Source organism: Mustela putorius, unplaced genomic scaffold (genome assembly GCF_011764305.1).
Source record: "Mustela putorius furo isolate JIRA1106 unplaced genomic scaffold, ASM1176430v1.1 tig00003853_pilon_pilon_pilon, whole genome shotgun sequence".
NCBI lineage: Eukaryota > Metazoa > Chordata > Mammalia > Carnivora > Mustelidae > Mustela > Mustela putorius.
The window spans coordinates 35,655,903-35,681,632 of NW_025422005.1; the positions used below are offsets into that span (position 1 = coordinate 35,655,903).

General features: G+C 40.2%; 1 protein-coding gene across 7 annotated transcripts in view; it reads left to right on the forward strand.

Annotated features, from left to right (window-relative positions):
- The first annotated feature begins 618 nt into the window (after nucleotides 1–618).
- Nucleotides 619–25,730, forward strand: part of MAST2 (microtubule associated serine/threonine kinase 2) — a 207,783-nt gene continuing 182,671 nt past the window's right edge. For all 7 annotated transcript variants that reach the window (XM_013044326.2, XM_013044358.2, XM_013044328.2 and 4 more), the window contains exon 1: nucleotides 619–1,113. In XM_013044326.2, the coding sequence (XP_012899780.2) occupies nucleotides 928–1,113 (186 nt within the window). In that variant the 5' untranslated portion in view covers nucleotides 619–927. The remainder of the gene's footprint in view (nucleotides 1,114–25,730) is intronic.

Consider the following 25,730-nt stretch of genomic DNA (forward strand, 5'->3'; position numbering starts at 1 on the left):
CTCCCAGAAGGAATCCATCATTTCTTCCTCGTTTATAGGACTTTCCATAGCCTGTCTTACTTTCTGGAAGCAGCAGAAAACTGGAAAGGGACAAAAAGCAAGGTTTGAGTCCTGTCCAGTTTGGTCACAGGTTGGCTGAGTGACCTGGTGCATGTCACTTCACCTTGGTCTTCTTATTTTAACAGGAGAATGAGCAGACCTGCATCCAAAGTGTGATGTGAAAACAGCTGGTGAGTGCTCAATAAAAGGGCACACATTAGTATTCCATTCATTAATTGTATATTTTGTTTCCTACTTGTTCCTCGACCCTCTTCCCCTAGATCCTTGAAGACACTCATCAGTTCTAACTCATTTTCAGATCCCTAGCGCTTAGCTTGGCGGGGCACACGATTTCATGAATGGATGAATGAAAGAATCAATGAGCGCCCTCAGCCGCAGTAGCGGCGCCAAGAGCCCCGCCCCCTTCCGTTCTACTCTCCGCGTTGGGAGGCACGGGCGGGTCGGTCGCGGCCGTTCTTTGGCGCGTGCGCGGGAGGCCGCGCGCGACCAGAGGCGGCGGGCGGGCTTCCCGTGCGCGCGCGCGCGCGCGCGCGGGACGGGGAGGGCAGGGGCGGGGCAGGGCCAGAGGCGGGCGGGCCGGCTGGCTGCTGGCTGTAGAGCCGGCGGCGGGTGGCCAGCCGAGCGTGTGCCGGGTGGGAGAAGACAAGGCGGCGGGGATGCTGACGCCTCTCTAAGGAGCGCCGAGGAGGTCGCGGCGCTTGAGGCCCCAGAAAGCGCGGAGGGGCGGCGAGCTGGGGTCGGTGGCTTCGGGCACCCGCCCGGCCATGGTGGCCGCGGGCGGTGGTTGGCGCGGCAGCGCTGCGGCCCGGGGCCGTACGGGGCTGGGGCAGTCGCAGTGCTGACGCCCGCGGGGCCCAGCCACAGATAATGAAGCGGAGCCGCTGCCGCGACCGACCGCAGCCGCCGCCGCCGGCCGGCCGCCGGGAGGATGGGGCTCAGCGGGCGGTGGAACTGCCCCAACCCCAGCCCCTGCCGCCGCGCCGGCGGGCGCCTCCCGGGAGGCAGCTACTGGAGGAGCGGACCGGTCTCTCGGGGCCCGAGGTCAGGGAGCAGGTACGGGGGCCAGACGACGTCCGGGAGGGAAAGGATGGGGAGCGGGAGCCTGAATGGGAACAGTGGGGGAGGGGATCTCAGGCGGGAAGACTTGGGCCAGGGCATTTGAGGGGTGGGGACTGTGTAGTTTGTGGGGAGAAAAGGAAGGTCTGGAAAGGCAGAAAAATGGGGAGTGGAGAAATGGAAGTCATGGCCTGGGGTTGAATGGGAAATGGGGGAATTGGGGTTTGGAAAAATGGTCCTGTGGGCGTTTGTAGTCAGGGATTCTGGATGTGAAGAAGGGACGCTGGAATGTAGCCTGGGAGTAAATGAACTGCAAAGAATAGGCTTACTCAAGGGATTCTGAGGAGTTAGCCAGAGGCGTAAATAGTGTGAGGTAGGGAAAATTAATATGAAATAGTAAATGTTACCCTATTTCCTAGAGGTTGTCTTGACAGTTATAAAAACCGATGTCATTTCTAAGCATTCTTTGATTTGGCTATGACCATATAGTCTGGTAGGAAAGTGTTCAAATCTTGAAGATTCTCTTTGGTAACTATCTATTTCATGAGAACGCACTTATAAAAACACTTGCATATGTGCAATTCCAAATCCAGCGCCGTGAGCCCTGAATTTATGTGGATAGACTCTGTCTTCTGGGAGTTTACCACTGAAAACATCTTCATGGGAAAACAGAGCTAGAAAGCAGTGTAAAAGAATTTATGGAGTTTCTGAATGGACAGGATGTGTTTGTATAATTCATTCATCAGGCTTAGGTGTATTTAGAAATAAGGGATAAAGCTCAGTTTTATCAGGGAGAAGTTGCCACCAGTAGCTGTAGGAAGTGTGGTGAAAGGAGAATGTGTTACTGACCTTGTAGGATTTGCATAAAAAATATTCTGCAGTAAGAACTGTAGTAACAGCTTTCCTTTTTTAGAGCCCTCCTTGAGATCCTAGTAACTTCATCCTTATCGTTTTCAAGACTTTTATTAGACCTACCTCTTTTCCATCACTTAAATAAGTATTTTACTTAGATATTTTTCATTATATAGATAGATAGATAGATATACAGAGAGAGAGTGAGCACAAGTAGGGGGAGCAGCAGGCAGAGGGAGAAGCAGGCGCCCCACAAAGCAAAAAACCCCATGCAGGGTGCAACCCCAGGACCTTGGGATCATGACCTGAGCCAACTGAGCCACCAGGGCACCCACCTCTTTGAAACTTTTAAAATGTATTTAAAGCTCTGATCCTTTCCTGACTCATTTTACTTGATCCAATTGACCTTATTGCATGCTTTACCAGAGAGTTCAAGGTTACTTGATTTTCCCTTCTTTTCTATCTCACAGTTTTTTATTTGTTTATTTAGCCAGTAAGCCAGCAAGCTCTCAGCCCAATGGGGACTTGAACTCATGACCCCTAGATCAGGAGTCACATGTTCTACCAACTGAGCCAGCCAGGTCCTTCTCTATCTCAAAATTTCTGTGTTTACTCATCCTTTGCTTCAATCCTAGAAAAGGAAGTATTCATCCTCCATTCTGAAGCTCATCCCTGAACTTAGGTCCTTGATTTCATCCCCTCTCATCTGAGGTAGGCCCTTGTTATTATATAATTTTCTTTTTGTCCTATACCTCAGATAAGAACAAAACAATACAATTACCCTGCATTGTGTAGCCCACCCAAGTTACCTTGTTATCTCTTCTTTGCTTCATTAGCAACCTTCTTGGAAAATGAGTTTGTATTCACTGTCTCAGCTTACTCACCTGTATGCATTCCTCATATTACACTTTGGCTTTTTTTTTTTTTTAAAGTTTGTTTATTTAAGTAATCTCTACACCCAACATGAGGCTCCAACCCATGACCCCAAGATCAAGAGTCGCATGCTGTTCCAACTGAGCCAGCCAAAGCACTCCTTACAGTTTGAGTTCTACTCTTAAACTATTCCAAAACTATTGTCTTCAAGGTCACCAATAACTTTGTATATTTTTAATTTTGTATGTTATTTACTTTTTTTTTTGAGGTATGACTTAAATATGATGCATAAGTCCAAAGTTCATTCAGCCTGTGAATTTTTTTTTTTTTTTAAGATTTTATTTATTTATTTGACAGAGAGAGATCACAAGTAGGCAGAGAGGCAGACAAAGAGAGAGGAGGAAGCAGGCTCCCGGCTGAGCAGAGCCTGATGCGGGGCCCGATCCCAGGACTCTGGGATCATGACCAGAGCCGAAGGCAGAGGCTTTAACCGACTGAGCCACCCAGGTGCCCCTAACCCGTGAATTTTTATAGAATGAATACACCCATGTGTCCACTACTCAGATCGAGATGTAGAACATTTCTAGTACCCTACAGTGCCTCTTTGTGTTTTCTCCTAGTTACTACCCTTCCCCAAAGGTAACCACTTTCCCAGCCTCTGTCACCATGGATTAGTTTTGTCTCTTCTTGAACTTGTTATAAAGGGAACCATACAGTTTGTACTCTTCTGACTAGATTCTTTCATTAAATCATGTCTGTGAGATTCATCTATGTTGTTGCTTGTAGAAATAGTTCTTTTTCATTGCTGCGTAGTTTTCCACTGTATGAATGTCCACAATGGACACTAAAACTTCTTTTTTTCAAATGAAAAAATAATGCTGTTTTTCATAATGAAGCTTTCATTGTGAAAGAATTATGCAGAGAGATATGTAGCAGTTAGGGAATTTTAATGACTAAATTTGTTAGACTTCACCCCAGTCCACATTCTGTCTGACTTTTGTGAACTATTTGTCACTGTTGCCCATGTGTTCTTCTTGGTATTTTTATTTCTTTTTTCATAATGTCCATTACAGTTCTATCTCTCTGACTGCTTCCCGTGTGTCTTTTTTGTTTTTTTTTCTTCCAAATGTTTCTTGAGGATATGTCCTCTCTTCTTGGCTCTCTCCTTTATTGTACTGTTTTTTTGGCAGGTCTACCCTATTCATTGCCATGAATAGGGTAGAAGGATGTGGAACAGGGTCTCTGGTCTTTTATTCATGGCCTTGTGTCACAGAACTTCCTTGTAGAGTGATCTGAGTTTCCAGGTTTGACCTCTTTCCTTAGCTCTACATTTCCATTTTTGTGCTTAATGTTTTCACTATAGACTCAGCCTTCGTGATCTTAATATTGTGATTTTTATAATTTGATAGTGTCCTTGAAAGCCCATAACTTGTAATTATTTGATTTTGAAAAGATAAAGATTTCACATGTGTGTTATGAGGTCAGATGGATTATCTTTATTCAGGGAGTAAGCTTAGCTAATCAATAAATTTCAAATTCTCACAGATGACTTTGTTTTCCTCTTCTCATGACATGGAGTTATGCTTGTTATACTTTATACTATATTGGTATTTAGGAATAAGTTCTGAATAGGATGCCAGACTTGGATCTATGAATCAGTGGCTTGCTATAGCCTTAAAACAGAATCCATTATTTCTCCTTTGAAATGTGCTTTTCCCTGTCTTTCCTTTTTCTTGTCATCCAAATTGAAATTGTATCTATGGTCTTTGACTCTTCTTTTCCTTGACCCCCTTATCCAGGTTTTTGCTGATTCTACCTTCATGACACCTTTCAAATCTTTATTCTCACAGTCATCACCCTAATTCACCATTTATAAATTTGTATTGGTTGTTGTAATACCTTAACTGTATTTACTCTGCTTTTAGTTTATTCTAGTTTATTCTGCATTCTAGTAAAAAAAAAAAATTATATTCACTACCTGCCTGAGTTCCTATAGTAGATAAATATTTGTTAAATGATCACTTCATTTCTTTTCTTTTCTTTCTTTCTTTCCTTTCTTTTTTTTTAAGATTTTATTTAATTGAGAGAGCTAGAGAGCATACATGCATGAGGTGGGGTGGGAAAGGAGCGGGAAAGGCAGAGGTGGGCTTCCCACTGAGTGGAGCTTGGGGCTGGATCCTAGGACCCTGTGATCATGACATGGGCTGAAGGCAGACACAACCTACTGAGCCACTCTGGTGCCCCTCATTTCATTTATCTTCAGAAACCTTTGTTAGCTTATTCTCTATAGAATAAACTCTGGAGATCTTGGCATTTAAAGTCTACTTGATATTTACCACTATTTATTAGAAGAATTGAAGTTAGGTTCCCCTTCTCTTGGTTCCCGAGACTTGGCTTTATAAATTCTCTGAGGCCCACATTGTTTATTTACTATTGTACAACTAAGGCCCACTATGGTATTTGAAACATAGTTATTAGTCTGAATGATTATTAGAAACATAGATATGTGGTAGTGCTTGAAACAGATACTTGCTCAATGAATATGCTAATTGTCTTTAAGTGTCTCTTCAGAGAAGAAACTCCTCAGAGACTGTCTTATTCATCATTGTATACCCTTAGTGTTTTAACTGGTACAGTAATGGGCAGTCAGTAAGTATTTGTTTACTAATGGGTATTTTTGTATACTTATTTTAATTTGTCATCCATCTAAAAAACTCTTCTCTGCTTCTTCCCATTGAAATTCTATTCAGGCTTCCAGGTCTAACTCAAATGCCTCAGAAACTGTTCTTTGAAGTTGTTTTCCATGTGAGGTCCACCTAAGAGGATCCTTGATTGTGCTTAATACATCTTTAAATCTCCTGAAATTTCAGTTCTCAAATTTTGTGATTCAGAAGGTGAAAGCTTGGGTTCTCTGAGATTAAAGGAAAAAATGATTAGAAGCACATAGTAGATAGGTACTTAATTTAAATACTAATTCTTATCTCACCTTGTTTCTATATTACATTGTTTTGCCTATTACATGGTATATAGTAGTATCTGAATAAAAATATTTGCTCAATGAACAGATGAATGAATCAGTGTTTTAGCACTTTTATACTTCCATATTTTGTATTTCTCATTTTTGTTTTTAAGTTGTAAATGATTAAAGGTAGGAACTATATCATCATTTTTTCTGCCATAATGTGTAGTCAATGGCTTTGCTCACAGCAGGTGCTAATAATTATTTATGAATAGAAAAATGATTCAAATATTTTGAATTTAGGTGATTAGAGTAATAATGGTAGTATGATAGAAATAGCCAACTAAAGGAAATGAGACATTTTTGAGGATGAAGGAAGGTGGAATTTAATTTTGGTTCCTAGAATTCCCTCAGCACCATTGAGAAATTTTCAAAATTCTTTTTATGGGAAGCAGCACCATCTCTTTCCTCTGTGCTATAATGTTAGTACATTGGCAGAAGCACAGAGAAGAAAGTAGACAGAGGGGAAGCTGCATATTATGTGTGGGGAACTAAAATCAGTTTGGTATTGTAGCAGCTTCAAGTTTAAAGCATAGTTGGTGAGTTAAGAAACTGAAAGAGCCTGGATTATAGAAGGTCTTTAATACTGTGTAAAAGGGTAATAAGTATGGGAGCAGGATGGTCTTACTTGTGTTTTAGTTGGATTACTTTGTTAACTGTGTGGGGGATAGAATGTTCAACATGGTGACTGAGACATGGACATTTGAGAATTCTGAGTTTTCAGTGTAGAAAATTTTTTAGCCCTTCTTCCTGTCTTATCCACAAGTAAAATGGGTAAAGGCCAGCTCCTAAAAACCTGTTAACTTTGGAAGATTTGATTTCATCAAAGGTGGGGCGGGGGTAGAGGGCCTGGGATGATTGAAGCAGGTAAGACAGTGTTCCCTGATTTTCCTTTCTTTGGCTTTAGGCTAAGATGACCCCTAGCCTAAAGATCGGCCTAAAAAAAAACCCAGTTAATGATGGTGACCTACAGACATGAGTATCAGAAGCAGCTAAATATTGCAGTCAGTATATTTCCTTCATTGCTGGTCCTAGCTGCCATGACTCTGCTAAATTTGTCAACTAACTTTATATTTTCTTGATGAAATCCCTATGGTACCTTGGTAATTATTACTTTTCATCAGCAGGTGTTAACTGTTTTTCATCATTAATACACATACTTGAGGTCCCAAAGGGGTTTGAAAACTGGGTTTGTTGGATCAAGGCTTAGCCTTGGTAAAGAAGAAAAAGTCCTTGAGGGAGAATAGAGGCTAGACATTATTGGGAATAAGGGTTTCCACAAAATGCATCATTAGTGAGACATAGTTGACAATGTTTTCTGTTAGTTTTGAATCTCATTGTTAACTCCCAAAGGTTCTTTCCTCATCTCTGTACTACAGCCGTGTACACAGTGAATATATAGTAAATATTTGATGTAAAAAATCGACATCAACCTGAACCTTCTACTTCAATGTTCATTAGGTATATTTTGTCTTTACAAGTAATTGTCCCACCTCTAAAATCTTAGTTTTGAGCTTGCTACACTCTGACATTCACATCATCTCTATTTTTCTATTTCATACTTCTTTTATTATTTTATTTATTTATTTTTAAAAGATTTTATTTATTTATTTGACAGAGAGGCACAGTGAGAGAAGGAACACAAGCAGTGGTAGTGGAATAGGGGGAAGCAGTCTTCCTGCAGAGCAAGGAGCCCCACGCGGGGCTCGATCCCAGGCCATAGCTAGGATCATGACCCAAGCTGAAGGTAGATACCTAACGACTGAGCCACCCAGGCACCCCTCACACTCCTTTTAGAATTTCCTCTTCAAAAATTGTTCAAGGTCTTTGGAACTTCTAGTCATTTTTTTTTTAAACCATCTTTTCATTGACAGTCACCTAATGCTTATACTTTCCTTCTTTGTCAACTTAACATTTCATGTACTATCATGATCTTTCCTGTGCGTGTACCTTCAGTTTCTTTGCCATTTCCCCTTTCTGTCATATGTGACTTATCCACAAGTAAATTCCAGCTATCCTTGCACCAACTCTGAGACTTGACTAAATTCCAAACATCATTACACCATCTTTGCCTATTTTGTACCTGTGTTTAAGTAACTGAATGTGGTTGGAGAAAAAAATGACCATATTAACATCTTAGTTTGTGATCAGGAACCTCAAAGAGTCTATCAGGACTCCTCAGTCCTATGATATTTTCCTAGTCCATTCACTGTTTTTTTTTGTTTTTGTTGTTGTTTTAGAGGGGTGGTGAGGGGCGGTGGGGGGGTGGGGAGAGAAAGAGAGAGAAAGAGAGAAAGAGAATCTTAAGAAGGCAGCAGCAGGGGCACCAGAAAAAACGGCCCCAAGGAGTTTGATGAGGAAACGCCCATATCTTCTCACTACTTTATGAATAAAACCAAAAATGAAAGAAAGAGGAAGAGGATGTCAGCCTCCCAAAGGCCTAAGAGGAGGAAAACTGGCTTTGGTGGCTCCAAGACCAAAGGGGGGTCCACCGCATGCAGAAGGGCATCTTCTAAAAGTAGATCCTCCAACGTATTTGGACCCCAGTCATCTGTGCCTGGTTCTCAAGCAGCATCAGGAGCCCCTAGAAGATTGGGGATTATGGCTCCACCAAAGCCTATAAATAGACCTTTTCTTAAGCCTTCGTATGCATTCTCATAACAACCAGATCTCAATGTACATAGATCTTATTTCTTGTTTGTCAGCATCTCACCATCTGTGACCATAAAGCTGTTAGTTTTGTTAGACCATTTATAATTTTTACCCATTACTATTAATATTTAAATAAATGCTTAGGGTGACCGTTCTTATTTAAAAAAAAAAAAAAAAAAGAAGGCTCCACACCCAGCACTGAGCTGAAGCAATTCTGGGCTGATCTCATAACCCTGAGATCACAACCTGAGCTAAAATCAAGAGTTGGAGGCTTTAATTGGCTGAGCCACCCAGGCACCCCTTCCCTAGTCCATTCACTCCCCTCCCTTTTTAAAAAAGATTTTATTTATTTATTTTAGGGAGAGAGCGTGAGTGGGGGGAGGGGCAGAGGGAAAGAATGTTCAAACAGACTTCCCACTGAGGAGGGAGCCCCACTTGGGCTCCATCCCACAACCCATGAGATCATGACCTGAGATGAAACCAAAAGTTGGCTGCTTAACCAACTGAGCCTCCCAGGTGCCCTGAGTCCTTTCATTCTTAAATGATAGTTTAATTTTTCTCCACAAACCTCCAACACTCTGTCCTCTTTACTGTCTGTTGATGTCCTTTTCTACTATTTAACTGAGGGGGCAAAAATAATCAGAAGAGAACTTCCACAAGCTCCCATTATAAGTTACCCAACCTACCTCTATTTGTACCCACATTCTATGCCTTCTGTCCTATTGCTGTGGATAATCTCTTTCTACTCCTATCAAGGCCAACCTCTACATCAATTAAGAGTTTTATTCTTGAAATTAATTAGTTTTCCTTTTCTGTTGCATGTTGTGTATGTTCTGTTGTCATCAATATACAAACATGGCTATAATATTTTCCATTCTAAAAAAAATTTATTAATCTTACACTGCTGCTTCTTTAATTCATTCTTTTGTTTTTAAAAAATTATTTATTTGAGAGAGAGAGAGAGTGCCTGCCCGTGCAGGGAGGGGCGGGGCAGAGGGGGAAGGAAAATCAGATTCCTATTGAGCAGGGAGCCTGACATGGGGCTGGATTCTGAGATCATGACCAGAGCTTCGGGCAGAAGCTTAACCTACTGAGCCACCCAGGTGCCCCTTTCATTCATTGTTTGATTCAACAATTTTTGTCTGTTTTGAGTACTCTTGGATTACAGGAGTGGAAAAGCCAGACCACAAGCCCTGCTTTCATGGAGTTTCTATTCTAGTAGAGGGAATATCACACTTGATCTTAGCCAAAGGTGGAGAAGTGATAGTAGAGGGAATATCAGATAATAAAATAAAATATGTTGTATGTTATATGGGGATAAATACTATGAAAAAATAAAGTAGGGAAGGGGGATAAAGAATGATGGAGGATTATGGTTTTATTTATTTTTTTAGGGAGAGAGAGAGCGCGCACGCACAAGAGAGTGGGGTTGGGGCAGAGGGAAAAGGAGAGAAATAATCTTTTTTTTTTTTTTTAAGATTTTATTTATTTGACAGACAGAGATCACAAGTAGGCAGAGAGGCAGGCAGAGAGAGAGAGGAGGAAGCAGGCTCCCCGCTGAGCGGAGAGCCCGATGCAGGGCTCAATCCCAGGACCCTGGGATCATGACCTGAGCAGAAGGCAGAGGCTTTAACCCACTGAGCCACCCAGGCACCCCTGGAGGGAAAGAATCTTAAGCAGGCTCCATGCCCACTGTAGAGCTCAGTGTGGCTCCATCTAATGACCCTGAGATCATGCTTGAGCTGAAATCAGGAACTGGTTGGTTAATCCACTGAGCCATCCAGGTGTCCCTGGTTTTAATTTTTTAAAAAATTCATTCATTTATTAGAGAGAGAGAGAGAAAGTGTGCAAGTGAGTAGGAAGAAGGGCACAGGGATAGAGGTAATCCTGAAGCAGACTTCCCATTGAGCATGGAGCCTGACTTGGGGCTCGATCCCAGTACCCTGAGCTCATGACCTGAGCTGAAATCAAGAGCTGCTTTTATATCATGGCTATTGTAAATAATACTGCAGTAAACATAACAGTGCATACATCTTTTCAAAATAGCATTTTCCGTTTCCGTTTCTCCAATAGTGGAGTGACTGAGTTGTGTGGTATTGTTATTTTTAATTTTTTGAGGAAGCTTCATGCTGTTTTCCACAGTGGTTATACCAATTTACATTCACATTAACAATGCGTGAGGGTTCCCTTTTCTCTACATCTTCGCCAAAAATTGTTATTTCTTGGGGTGCCTGGGTGGCTCAGTGGGTTAAAGCCTCTACCTTCGGCTCAGGTCATGATTCCAGGGTCCTGGGATCGAGCCTTGCATCGGGCTCTCTGCTGAGCGGGGAGCCTGCTAACCCCACCTCTCTCTCTGCCTATCTGCCTACTTGTGATCTCTGTCTGTCAAGTAAATAAATAAAATCTTAAAAAAAAATTGTTATTTCTTGTCTTTTTTGATATTAGCCATTTGTATTGGTGTAAGGTGATATCTCATTGTGGTTTTGATATGCATTTCCCTTATGATTAGTGATGTTGAGCATCTTCTCATGTGTCTTTGGTCAGTCATCTGTATGTCTAATTTGGAAAAATGCCTATTCAAGTTCTTTGCCCATTTTTTTTTCAAGTAATTGCTATACCCAGTATGGGGCTTGAACTCAACAACCCCAAGATCAAGAGTTATACCCTCCATGTATCGAGCCAGCCAGGCGCCCCATCTGACTATTTTTTAATCAGATTGTTTGTGGGTTTTTTTTCGGTTTTGAGTTGTGTAAGTTCTTTATATAGTTTGGATATTAACCTTTTATCTGGTACATAATTTGCAAATACCTCTCCCACTTAGTAGGTTGTTTTTTTGTTTTGTTCGTGGTTTCCTTTGTTGTACAAAAGCTTTTTATTTTGGTGTAGCCCCTAAAGTTTATTTTTGCTTTTGTTTCCTTTGCCTGAGGGACCTATCTATAAATATATTACTAAGGCAGATGTCTAAGAGATTACTGCTTATGTTTTCTTTTACAGGTTTTATGATTTCAGGTCTCATAGTTAAGCCTATAATCCATTTGTCCAGTTTTATTCTTTCACAGGTAGCTGTCTAATTTTCCTGGCACCATTTATTGAAAATACTGTCTTTTCCCTGTTGTATATTCTTGTCTCCTTTGTTTTAGATTAATTGACCATAGAAGCATGGGTTTATTTCTGTTCCATTGATGTATGTGCCAGTACCACACTATTTTGATTACTGTAGTTTTATAGCATACCTTGAAATCTGGCATTGCGATACTTCCAGCTTTGTTCTTTCTTAAGACTGCTTTGGTTATTTGGGGTCTTTTGTGATTCTATACGAATTTTAGGATTATTTGTTTTAGTTCCATGAAAAATGCTGTTGGTGTTTTGATAGGGATTCCATGGGTATTCTAACAATATAAATTCTTCCAATCCATGGGTGTAGTGTATTTTTCCATTTATTTGTGTTGTCTTCAGTTTCTTTCATCAGAGTCTTATAGTTTTCAGAGTATAGATCTTTCACTTCCTTGGTTAAATATATTCCTAGGAATTTTATTCTTTTTGGAACAATTATAAATGGGATTATTTTCTTAGTTTCTCTTTCTGCTACTTTGTTATTAGTGTATAAAAAATAACAGGTTTTTGTATATAAATTTTGTATCTTTAACTTTACTGCATTCATTTATTAGTTCTAATAGTTTTTTTTGTGGAATCTTTAGAGTTTTCTATATACAGTATCATGTCATTTGCAAATAGTAACAGTTTTACTTCCTTCTTACTGTTTGGATGCCTTTTATTTCTTTTTGTTGTCTGATTGCTGCAGGTAGGACTTCCAGTACTATGTTAAATAAAAGTGGTGAGGGTGGTCATGTTTATCTTGTTCTTGATCTTAAAGGAAATGCTTTCAGTTTTTTACCATTGAGTATGATGTTCACTACTGGTTTTTCATAACTGGGCTTTATTATGTTAAGGTATGTTCCCTCTACATTCATTTTGTTGAGGGGTTGTGGTTTTGAATAGCATCAGGAAAGGCATCCCATTGGAATGGGATATTTGAGTAAAGACCTGAAGGTTGTAAGAGACAGAGGCATTTAGATAATCTGAGGAAAGGCGTACTTGGTAGAGAGAATGGGAAATACCCTTGCCAGAAGCGTGGCTCCACTTTTAAAATTTGTATTTGAGGAGCAGGAGGAGGCCAGGGTAGCTGGAGTGGAGTGAGTAATAGATGAGCTCAGAGGGGAAAGGTGGAGAGAAGAGCTGGATTGTGGAGAGTTTGCAGTTTGTGAAGGGTCTTGTAGGCAGTTGCAAGGATTTCAGCTTTTACATTCAATGAGATGGGAAGCCATTGGAAAGTTTTGAGTAGAGGAATCATGTGAACTAATATTAATTTTAATCCAGTCTGTTTGGCTACAGTACTGGGACTAAATGGGTATGTGGAAACAAAGACCAGTTAGGAGGCTTTTTGCAGTAATTCAGGCAAAAGAGCAAGTGATATGAAATAATTGACCACAAGTAGGAAAGTGCTTCTCCTTATAACTACTCGAAGAGTTGTCTGTATCTTTGCTTTCATTTCCTCTCTCCTCATTATTTTTTTTTAAGAATTTATTTATTTGACAGAGAGAGACACAGTGAGAGAGAGAACACAAGCTGAGGGAGTGGGGGAGGGAGAAGCAGGCTTCCTGCTGAGCAGGATGCGTGGCTCCATCCCAGGACTCTGGGATCATGACCTGAGCCGAAGGCAGATCCTCAGTGACTGAGCCACCCAGGCGCCCCTCTCTGCTCATTCTTTATTGAACCGACTCCAGTCAGACTTTTGTCTCCATTATTCCACTGAAATACTTATGTCAGGGTCATCGTGGCTAAACCCAGTGGCCAATTTGCAGTCTTCATCTCACTCAACCTATTTGCATTTGACACTGTTGATCACTCTATCATTTGGCTTCTGGGACCTTGTTCTCTTGGTTTTCTTCCTATCTCAGTGGAGTTTCAGAAGGTTCAGTCTGCTTTTACAGTCTGTTCTCCCTTCTGATATGATCTCATCAGATTGTACTGCTTAAAATTCCATCTGTGTGCTGATGATTCCCACATTTATCTAATCATGACCTTTTTTTTTTTTTTTAAGATTTTATTTATTTGACAGACAGAGATCACAAGTAGGCAGAGAGGCAGGCAGAGAGAGAGGGGGAAGCAGCCTCCCTGCTGAGCAGAGAGCCTGATCCGGGGCTCGATCCCAGGACCCTGAGATCACGACCTGAGCCGAAGGCAGAGGCTTTAACCCTCTGAGCCACCCAGGCACCCCATGACCTTTCTTTTGAGCTCTAGACTCTTAATTTCAGTTGTCTGTGACTATGTCTGTTTTCATTTGGATAGTCAATAGATCTCAAATTTAATGTGCATAAAACTGAATTCTTGATTTTTTTACTCCCATTCTGCTTCTTTCCAGTCTTTCCTATGTCAATAAATAGCACTACCATTCTCTCATTTACTCAGATCAGAACTTGGAAGTTGTCTTTGATTCTTTTCTTTTCTTTTTTAAAAGATTTTATTTATTTATTTGACAGAGAGAAATCACAAGTAGATGGAGAGGCAGGCAGAGAGAGAGAGGGAAGCAGGCTCCCTGCTGAGCAGAGAGCCCGATGTGGGACTTGATCCCAGGACCCTGAGATCATGACCTGAGCTGAAGGCAGCGGCTTAACCCACTGAGCCACCCAGGCGCCCCTCTTTGATTCTTTTCTTAACTTCATATTCCACATTCAGTTTATCAGGTCTGGTTGGTGCTGCCTTAAAGTTGCATGAGACTTTTCCCGACTAACTTTGCTGCTACCCTAATCTTAGCCTCTATTATCATTCATTTGGATTACTGTAAAAGTCTCCTCATGGTCTGATTTTGTTCCTACTTCTCCCCACCCCATGATATGTTGTATACAGAAAGATCGGTATTGTCTTGTTCAAGCTTAAATCAGAGTTTGTCACCCCCTAATTCAAAACCCTGTGGTGGCTTTCCATTACACTGGAAAGCTTGCTTTGTCCTATAAGATTCTACATGATCTGCCTCTTGGCCTTCACTAGTTTACTTCTACTCTTCCTCTTGTTCAAGAGGTAGTCATACTGGCTGCTTTGATAGTCTCTGAATATATTAAGCATGCTCCTGCCTGAGGATGTTTTAAAAATTATTATTTGAAGAATTCTACACTTGGTAGTTTTCTTTACCTGAGATGTTCTTTTTCCAGATGTATATGTCTGTTGGCTATAATTCATTCAGGTTTCTGTTCACATTATCACCTCCTCAAAGAACCCTTTCTTGACTAGTCTTTTTAAAGTAACACTTAGTCATTCCCTTTATCTCTTTTTTTCCATTTCTTTTATTTACCTGGTATTGTCAGATATTTTTTTTTTTTTAAAGATTTTATTTATTTATTTGACAGGGAGAAATCACAAGTAGATGGAGAGGCAGGCAGAGAGAGAGAGAGAGAGGGAAGCAGGCTCCCTGCTGAGCAGAGAGCCCGATGTGGGACTCGATCCCAGGACCCTGAGATCATGACCTGAGCCGAAGGCAGCGGCTTAACCCACCGAGCCACCCAGGCGCCCCAGATATTTGTTGTTTATTATCATTCTTCCACATTAGAATATATGGTTTCTGAGGGCAGGAATTTGTATCTACTACACTGTATCTACTACACTGCTCTATCTCTAGCTTCTAGAATTGTATGTAGAAGATACTCAATAAATATTTCTGAGTGAATTTATAATGATTAAGATTGAGTCATTTTCTGGCTTGAAATCCCAGCTCTGTGACCTGAGATAAGTTATTTAAGTTCTCCAAGCCTTAATTATCCCTTATATATAGCATATTATGATATTATTATCTATTTCATTGTGTTATTGTGAAAAAAATATATATATATATATATTTATGATTTTTTATTTATTCGGGCGCCTGGGTGGCTCAGTGGGTTAAAGCCTCTGCCTTCGGCTCAGGTCATGATCTTAGGGTCCTGGGATCCAGCCCCACATCGGGCTCTCTGCGCAGCAGAGAGACTGCTTCCCTTCCTCTCTCTCTCTCTGCCTGCCTCTCTGCCTACTTGTGATCTCTGTCTGTCAAATAAATAAAATCTTAAAAAAAAATAAAAGAGTATTCATTTTATTTGACAGAGTTCATTCAGGTTTCTGTTCATATATACATATGTACATATATACAGATATATATGTACATATATATATATTTTAAGATTTTATTTATTTATTTGACAGAGAGAGAGATCACAAGTAGGTAGAGAGGCAGGCAGAGAGAGAGGGGTAGCAGGCTCCCTGCTGAGCAGGAAGCCCAAAGGCCTCTATCCCAGGACTCTGGGATCATGACCTGAGCCGAAGGCAGAAACTTTAACCCACCCAGCCACCCAGGCGCCCCACTATCATCATATTTTTAAGGTTCACACACAGAATGTGTGAATATAGAATTCATATTTTTTTAGTGTTCTCATCTGGTTTTAGAAAGAAATATAATAGGGGCGCCTGGGTGGCTCGGTCGGTTAAAGCCTCTGCCTTCGGCTCAGGTCATGATCTCAGAGTCCTAGGATTGAGCCCCACATTGGGCTCTCTGCTCAGCAGGGAGTCTGCTTCCTCCTCTCTCTCTGCCTGCCTCTCTGCCTACTTGTAATCTCTGTCAAATAAATAAATAAAAAGAATCTTAAAAAAAGAAAGAAAGAAAGAAATATAATAGAAAAAGATGTGTCTTGACCTTTGATTTTTTGGTTTTATTGAACTATTCTTTCACTTTGTTCAGTTTGAAAAGGAGGCTTTAATTTGTGCATTTTTCCCTTTAGGGAACCTTTTATGAATTTTTTGTTAAGTAACAGGTTTAGGAGATAATGTAATCTCCCTAGGTTTTGGAATGTAATTAAGAACAAATTCAGGCCAACGTAACCACATTTAAAAATTCTGTGATAACATTTAGGTTTGCTAACTTTAATGTAGCAATACTTCCTAAGAGTGATCCTGAGTAGTAGATGCACAAATTTTTTAACCCTTAATATGTTGAAGATTAACAAGTCACATAGTTTCTCTGCGTATATTTCAGTAAAGCAGAGGTTATATAGACTTGTCAGGCCTTCTAATTTGCGCAACTGTTTGAGGCTTTCAGGAATGTTTTAAAAAGCAGAGAATAGAAATAGTTGGTATTAATTTTTAAAAAGTCCGTAAGCTATTTCAAATGTGTTTTTTTTTTTTTTAATTTAATTTTATTTGACAGAGAGAGATCACAAGTAGGCAGAGAGGCCGGCAGAGAGAGAGGGGGAGACTGACTCCCTGCTGAACAGAGAGCCCGATGCGGGGCTCCATCCCAGGACCCTGAGATCATGACCTGAGCTGAAGGCAGAGGCTTAACCCACTGAGCCACCCAGGCGCCCCTGCTTTTTCAAACGTGTTTTGTTCAAGATAGTTTCAAGATGGTTTTGTTTAGGTGACCCAGGAACATCTGAGTTCTGCCTTTGACCAATAAGAGAAGGGGACATTTTATTAGTACCTCTCATGTAGTAGTCTTTTATATTAAAGAACACTAGTTGCTATAACAGATACACTCAAAAGAATCTAAACTCGACCATTTTTCTGCACATCACTTCCAAGGTCATCTGGAGCAGGTGGGGAAATCTCGTGGGAGGCTTTGATGGGCCTGGTCTGGAAATGATTACTTCCACCCATCTTGCATTGCCAGAATTCAATCACAGGGCCGTGCCTAACTGCTAAAGGGTTGGGAAATAATCTAATTGTGCCCAAGAGGAAGGTGGATCATGTTTGGTCAACAAGTAGCTAGTCCCTGCTCCAGGCTTCAAACCACAATATAGCCCTTACCTAGAACTATATAGAAATCCTCTTATTTCGGGTATAGACAGCCTAGGACTATAGTCTCCTTTCATTTCTTGTAGGTCCACAGAGTTTTGGGTAATAACCATTTTGAATGCAAGTAAAGGCCTTTTTCTAAGAACATCTAGGAGATCTGGAAAAGCTTGTTTTCCTTAGCCGCTGGCAGGACTAGTCACTGCCAGCCTCTGAACTCCTTCAGTCTTGGTGGCTAGAGAAGGCTGTCCTCAGGCATTTCTCACTTTGTCGGTGGGCCATGGGGAAGAGGGAAAAAAGCCAGAAGAAGCCAAAGAGATGCCAGAGAGAAAAGTGACTGGGTTTCAGCTGTTCTCACTATAATAGGCTCCTGGAAGGAAGCATGTTCTTTGACTTTTTTAAGTTACAGTAACATATGCTTGACATAAAATTAGTGACATTTACTACATTAAGATGTTGTGGAACCATTATCACTGTCTAATTCCAAAACATTTTTTTAAAATATTTTATTTATTTTATTTATTTATTTGAGAGAGAGCCTTAGCAGGGGGCAGAGGGAGAGTGACAGGCAGATTCCCTGCTGAGCAGGGAGCCCAGCACTGGCTCAATCCTAGGACCCTGGGATCATGACCCGAGGTGAAGGCAGAAGCTTAACTGACTGAACCACCAGGTGCCCCTAATTCCAGCACATTTTCATAACCCCGGAAAGAAATATATATATTAAGTTTGTTACTCCCTGTTTCTTCCTCCCCCCAGTCTTTGGCAACCACTAATCCATTTTCTGTTACTGTGGATTCTGGACATTTCATATAAATGTCATATAAATCATACAATATGTGCCTTTTTATGTCTCGCTTCTTTCACTCAGCATAATGTTTTTGAGATTTAGCCATACAGTAGCACGGATCAGTACCTCATTTCTTTTTTTAAAAAAGATTTTATTTATTTATTTGACAGAGAGAGATCACAAGTAGGCAGAGAGGCAGACAGAGAGAGAGAGAGGAGGAAGCAAGCTCCCTGCTGAGCAGAGAGCCCAATGCAGGTTCGATCCCAGGACCCTGAGATCATGACCTGAGCCGAAGGCAGTGGCTTAACCCACTGAGCCACCCAGGCGCCCCAGTACCTCATTTCTATTTATGGCTGAGTATATTTCATTGTATGGATGTGCCACATTTTGTTTGTCATCAACTGGTGGACTTTTGGGTTGTTTCTACCTTTTGTGTACGTTTGTGTATAAGTTTTTGTTTGAATACCTGTTTTTCCAGTTTTTTTGTGATATGGACAGGAGTGGAATGGTTGGAGCATATGGTAGTTTTATGTTTAAGTTTATGAGAAATGGTCAACTGTTTTTCATGGTGGCTGTACCATTTTAACATTGCCACTGGCAGTGTACAGGGTTCCAATTTGGCCATGACCTTTCTAACATTTGTTATTTTCACATTCTAACAAAATTTTTAGCCATCCTTGTGGATTAAGTGATATCTCATTGTTTAAATTAAAATTTAAAAAAATTTTTAAAGATTTTATGTTAAGTAATCTCTATACCCAACATAGGCTTAAATTTACAACTCTGAGATCAAGAACCTCACGTTTCACCTACCGAGCCAGCCAGGTGCCCTCTTTGTGCTTGCTTATGTATGTATGTATGTAATTTCTACACCCAATGTGGGATTCAAACTCATGACTCTGAGATCAAGAATCTCATGCTCTTCTGACTGAGCCAAGCAGGCACCCCTCATTGTGCTTTTTGATTTGCATCTTCCCATAGGTCAGTGATGTTGAACATCTTTTTATATGCTTGATCTTTGTTATAGAAATGTTTACTCAGTTCTTTGCCCATTTTTATTTTATTTATTTATTTATTTGCCCATTTTAAAATTCAGTTGTTTGTTGTTGAGATGTTGAGAGTTCTATATTTATTCTGGATACTAGACTCTTATCAGATATATGATTTGAAGGTATTTTCTCCCCTTTGGCAGACTGTTTTTCACTTTTTAGAAAAGGTTTTATTTATTTGAGAGAAAGCAAGAGAGCGAGAGCGTGTGCACAAGTGGGGGTGGAAGGGCAGAAGGAGAGGGAGAAGCAGACTCCCTGCTGAGCAGGGTACCCAACGGGGCCCAATCCCAGGACCCCCCAGAATCACAACCCAAAATGAAGGCAGACACTAAACCGACTGAGGTAGTGAGGAACCCCTTTTATTTTATTTATTTTTAATTTTACTTTTAAGTCATCTTTCCACTCAATGTGGATCTCAAACTCACAACCCTGAGATCAAGAGTTGTATGCTCCACTGACAGAGCCAGTCAAGTGCCCCTGTTTTAGATTTTAAAGAAGTAAATACAGTTACTGTTAGCTCCTTCCCTCCTCTAGGAGGAAACCACAATCCTGAAAGTGGTGTGTATTTGATGCTGCACAAGTGGGGGAAAAAATTCATTATGAAAGACATTTATAAGTAAGATGTAGCAGTATTTGTTTTTAAATTTTATATGAATTATGTGTTACTGTATCTATCCTTTCATTCTTACTTTTTTCACTCATTGTTTTTGAAAATTATGTATATCGTGGATCAACAAACTTTTCCCTATAGGGCCAGATAATAAATATTTTAGCCTTTGTTATACTGTCTCTTAAGTACTCATTCCTTTTGTAGCATGACAGCATCTATATGATAATAGGTAAATATATGATAATAGGTAAATAGGTAGCTGCACTATGTTCCTATAATATAGACATTGAAATTGGAATTTTATATAACTTTCATTTTCTTCATATTGAAAATATTTAATGAAATATTATTCTTTGATTTGTTTTCCAACCATTTACAGATGTAAAACTACTTTTAACTTCTTTTTTTAAAAAGATTTTATTTATTTATTTGACAGAGAGAGAGATATAAGTAGGCAGAGGCAGGCAGAGAGAGAGGGGGAAGCAGGCTCCCTCTTGAGTAGAGGGCTCAATGTGGGGCTTGATCCCAGGACCCTGAGATCATGACCTGAGCCCAAGCAGAGGCTTAACCCATTAAGCCACCCAGGCTGCCCCTACTTTTAACTTCTTGGCTGGACATAAATAGGCTATGGTTAGGATTTGGCCTGGCAGCTGAAGTTTGCTAACCTTTATCTATGTTAATATATTTAAATCCATTTCATTAATTTTTTTTTAAAGATTTTATTTATTTATTTGACAGAGACACAGCGAGAGAGGGAACTCAAGCAGGGGGAGTAAGAGAGAGAGAAGCAAGCTTCCCACTGAGCAGGCAGCCTGATGTGGGGCTCCATCCTAGGACCCTGGGATCATGACCTGAGCTGAAGGCAGATGATTAACGACTGAGCCACCCAGATGCCCCCAGTTTCATTAATTTTTAATGAATAAATGAGTTTATTCATTCTTAGAACAATGGACCCTTAGGTAATTTTCATTTTCCCTATTACAGTGCTGCAGTAAATATCCTTGTGCTTATTTGCTTGTGCATATATGTAGGAGTTTTTCTTACTGGATATTTTTGCCAAATTACTTTCTACAGTGATTGTACCAATTTTCACTTTGGCCACTGATGTTTCTCTGTGTCTTCGCCAACTCTTGGTGTTACCAGGTTATTACTTTTTTGGTAATTTGTTAGGCTTATTTGGCATGTCAGTGTTTTAAATCTATTTCCTTAATTGCTAGTGAATTATATATGTTATTTAGATTTTTCCCTTATATCTATTATTTGGATTTTTTTGTCTTGTGACTTCCTTATCCACATACTTTCTTATTTTTCTATAGACTGTTTCTTTTTATTTTTCTTACTGATTGTTATGAATTCTTTATTAGTGTCATTTAAATATAACATGGAGAAAAAGCATGCTTTGGACTAAGTTTGAATTCTCCCAGTAGCTTATTAAGTTTGAATATGAAATAAGGATAAGAGTGTCTATTGTGTAGTGTTGTTTTCATTGTTTGTTTTTGTTTTTAAGATTTTATTTATTTATTATTATTATTATTATTATTTTTTAAAGATTTTATTTATTTATTTGACAGAGAGAAATCACAGGCAGACGGAGAGGCAGGTAGAGAGAGAGGAAGGGAAGCAGGCTCCCTGCTGAGCAGAGAGCCCGATGCGGGACTCGATCCCAGGACCCTGAGATCATGACCTGAGCCGAAGGCAGCGGCTTAACCCACTGAGCCACCCAGGCGCCCTTATTTATTTATTTGACAGAGAGAAATCACAAGTAGTCGGAGAGGCAGGCAGAGAGAGAGAGGGGGAAGCAGGCTCCCTGCTGAGCAGAGAGCCCGATGTGGGACTTGATCCCAGGACCCTGAGATCATGACCTGAGCCGAAGGCAGTGGCTTAACCCATTGAGCCACCCAGGCGCCCTGTTTTCATTGTTAAATCAAGATTTAGAATTTCTCGTTTGTATTGGATCTCACTAAATGTTTCTATGCTTTTTATAGTGCTTGTTTTTTGTCACTGCTCTAACTTCATGTGTAGCAGAATATACCCTTACTTTTGTAGCAGGCTACTTGTTTTGTGATTATTTTTCTTCTTTCATTTTTTTCTTTTTAACCTTTTTATTATAAAATAAAGTACGGAAAAGCATTCAAAACAAATGTATAGCTTAATGAAAAATTATGAAATGAGCACTCTTACAACCACTCCACTACCCAAGTTAAGAAAAATGATTTTGGGGGCGCCTGGGTGGCGCAGTCATTAAGTGTCTGCCTTTAGCTCAGGTCATGATCCCAGGGTCTGGGGTTTGAGCCCCTGCTCAGTGGGAAGCCTCCTTCTCTCTCTCCCATTGCCCCTGCTTGTGTTCCCTCTCTTGCTGTGTCTCTATCAAAGAAATAAATAAAATCTTAAAAAAAAAAAAAGAAAAACAATTTTTGCCAGCCATTCTAGAAATTCCTCTCCATGTCCCCACCTCAATCACAGCCCCATCGTACCTCCAAAAGTAATCACTGTCCTGAGTTAAAAAGTAATAGTTTCCTTGTAAGTTCACATCTAAAACATTACAATTTAGTTTTGCCCATTTAAAAAATCTAGATACGGTAAAATCTTTTTTAATCTGTTGGTTTCCCTTCCATCTCTTCTTTTCCCTTAAAATTTATATGTTGAAAACCCCCCGAGGTGTTTGACATACAGAGTTTCCCACAGTGTAGCTCTGCATACTTAGATGTATTTTAGAACGTTTCTTTGTCCTTTGTATTTCTTGCAGTTTGCAGCTGGATACAGAGTCTTCATTGGCCTTAGGTTCAATTCCTTTAGCAAGATTATGGATGGTTGTGTGGTCTTTCAACAGGAGGCATGTAATAATATCTGCTGTTTGCTCTTTGATTTTAGCAGTTGTTGATGCTCATTGCTAATATTCAGTAGTTGGGAGTTGCAAAATGGTGATGCAATTCTATCATTTTGTTTTCGATCACTATATGGAATAACATTTTAAGGAGATGCTTCCCTTCGTGTATTATTTAGTTCTCAGTGGTATAGTACATCTAAGAAAGACTTGATTCTTTCTTTTAAAATTACCTGTTTTTAAGATAACGGATTGGTTCCCTGTCATCTTCAGAAGGTGACCAATTAATTAGTTTCTTATTATCAGTGTGGTTATACACTTAAATATATTTGTGTTTCAATCCATATATAAAGTGTTCTTGTACTAATTGAAGCTCACATTGTCTTGTTGTCTAGAAAAGAGCATTGTTCATTACTTAGGCTTTTAGACCTGATCCTAATAGGCTTTTTTTTTTTTTTTTTTTTTGGTAGGACTTGCATATTTATTTGAGGGGGAGGGGCAGAGGGAGAGGGATGGAAGCAGAATACTCTCTGAGTGTGTAGCCAGACACAGGGCAGGTCTCCATCTCAGGACCCTGCTATTATATTGGACATTGTTTCTACAAATTTTCAGTGGGTGCAGTTAAGAAATACATAACTACGTTGTCAGTGAACAGTATATTTGCAAAGAACTACAGAGATTTCTTTTTTTTTTTTTTTTTAAAGATTTTATTTATTTATTTGACAGAGAGAGATCACAAGTAGGCAGAGAGGCAGGCAGAGTGAGAGGGGGAAGCAGGCTCCCTGCTGAGCAGAGAGCCCGATGCGGGACTCGATCCCAGGACCCTGAGATCATGACCTGAGCCGAAGGCAGTGGCTTAACCCACTGAGCCACCCAGGCGCCCGAGATTTCTTTTTTTTTAAACTTAATCTCCTGTATATTACATTAGTATTTCTTCTCTGTACCACGAATCATATTTCCAAAGATTCAGGGGGTGAAAGAATTGAGTATTGGAGAATGTCATCAAAAAGATGTGACTGGTTGACCTGTGAGCTGGACCTGGGTTCTGGGAGGTTCCTTACCTTCTGTCCTTAGGATATGGGTTCCACTTGCCTTTCTTGGTCCCACAGGCAGCTCCAAGGACATAGCCTTGAGATAGTGATGTAGTGTTGAAAACACCTGCATGGTACACGTGACTGCACCTAGTTAAAGCCTCTATAAACCAAGTTCTGTCGGGCGGGTGTCCGGATCCATTTTTCTTGTTGCTCCCAAGATAAGCCTTGTATGTAAGTTCCCTTTGCTTAATAACGCTGCCACCTAACCAACTTGGAGTTCTCTGCCTCTTTCTTCTGCCTCTCCCTGCCTTCTGAGTACAGGGGTCAGTTTCAGATTATACCCAAGAAGCTCCTGAGAGGGTTTTGAGCCAGCAATTAGAATATCCAGGAATTATTCATTTACTTTGTCATATGTTAAATATATGTCTCTAATGGCATTACTAATATACTATCACCAATGATGATTAATGAGAACTAAGTTAGTTTGAATAAGCTGTCTCCACCTTCCCCTTTCCATTTTGTGGTTGACCTATATCAATCCTTTCAAATTACATAGTCATTATGTACTGTACTCTCCCTTTTAATGTACATTTATTTATTCTACAAATGACTGTATATTTAATGCTAATCACCATATTAATATCACTTTAGTTATTTTGATTTTATGAATCTTCTTCTCTAGTAGATTCCTTAGGAAGGGCTTATTGGAAGAATATTCAGAGTTATTTTATATTGATAACAGTTTGCCTGTGCCTTTTACGTTGAAGGTTAGTTATCCTGGATATAAAATCCTTGGCTCACATTGTCTTTCCTTGAGAGTCTTATAAATGCAACCTTGTTTTTCTTTCATGCACTGTTTTTTGGATTTTCATTTGTACAATTTGAGCATATTTAAGACAGGCATTTAAAGTTTACTATTAGGTCTAATGCTGGGCTTCTTCAGGCATGGTTTCTGTTAATTTATTTTGATTGTTTGAATGGGCCATACTTCTTCATTTCTTTGTATGTCTTGTGCTTTTGTTGTTGTTGCTGAAAATGGACATTTGAATGTTGGTAACTCTGGAAATCACCTTCTTGCCTTTCTCTAAGTTTGTCCTTTTTTGATTGTTGAAGGCTGTAGTTGTCCATTTATCTAGTGAATTTTCCCAACTTTTTTTTCCCCCTAGAAATTGAATTCCTTGCTCTGTGTGGTGCTGAAGTCTCTGTTCTTAGCTTATGTTTTGATGGAGACTTCCTTGATCACCAGGAGCTAAACAAACATACCTCCTCCAGGAGTTTTTGCAAATGGACTCTGCTTAGCTAGACTAGAGATCAGGCTGAGATGAAAGCTTAAAATCTTTTCAGGTCTTCCCTGAGCATTCATTTTGCCCAGGGCTTGCTCCCCCCGCCCCACTTTATTTATTTAATCTCTACACCTAACATGGGGCTCAAACTCAGGATCTTGAGCTCGAAAGCCCATGCTCTTCCTGCTGAGCCAGCCAGGTGTCCCTGCCTTGGGTTTTCTGAATTACCCTATATACACAGGTATTTCTTTTTTTTTTTTTTTAAGATTTTATTTATTTATCAGAGAGAGAGAGGGGGAGAGAGAGAGCACAGGCAGACAGAATGGCAGGCAGAGGCAGAGGGAGAAGCAGGCTCCCTGCTGAGCAAGGAGCCCGATGTGGGACTCGATCCCAGGATGCTGGGATCATGACCTGAGCCGAAGGCAGCTGCTTAACCAACTGAGCCACGCAGGCATCCCTACACAGGTATTTTTAATTGCCCTAATTTCTCAAAGAAATTCTTCTCTTTTCCTCCATGATTTTAGGCAGTTTATTTTATGTCTCATTTATAATCTTTTGGCCCAGGTCGCTGTGGGTGGTTGGATCTTTTCACAGTGTTTTTGAGCAATACCTTTTGCTTTTCTATCATGAACAGATTCAGAGTTAGGTGAAATAAAGGTATGCCTTGTGTCAGTCCTTCAGGTAGCCTCAGACAAGTTGGAATAGATAGAAACAATAATTTGCAAAAAAGGTCTTTTGTGTTCCTTTTGGAACCAGGGGTCAGGGTCCTGCACTGGAAACACCATTTGACATCTGCAGACCATATCTAGGAGTGGGTGGG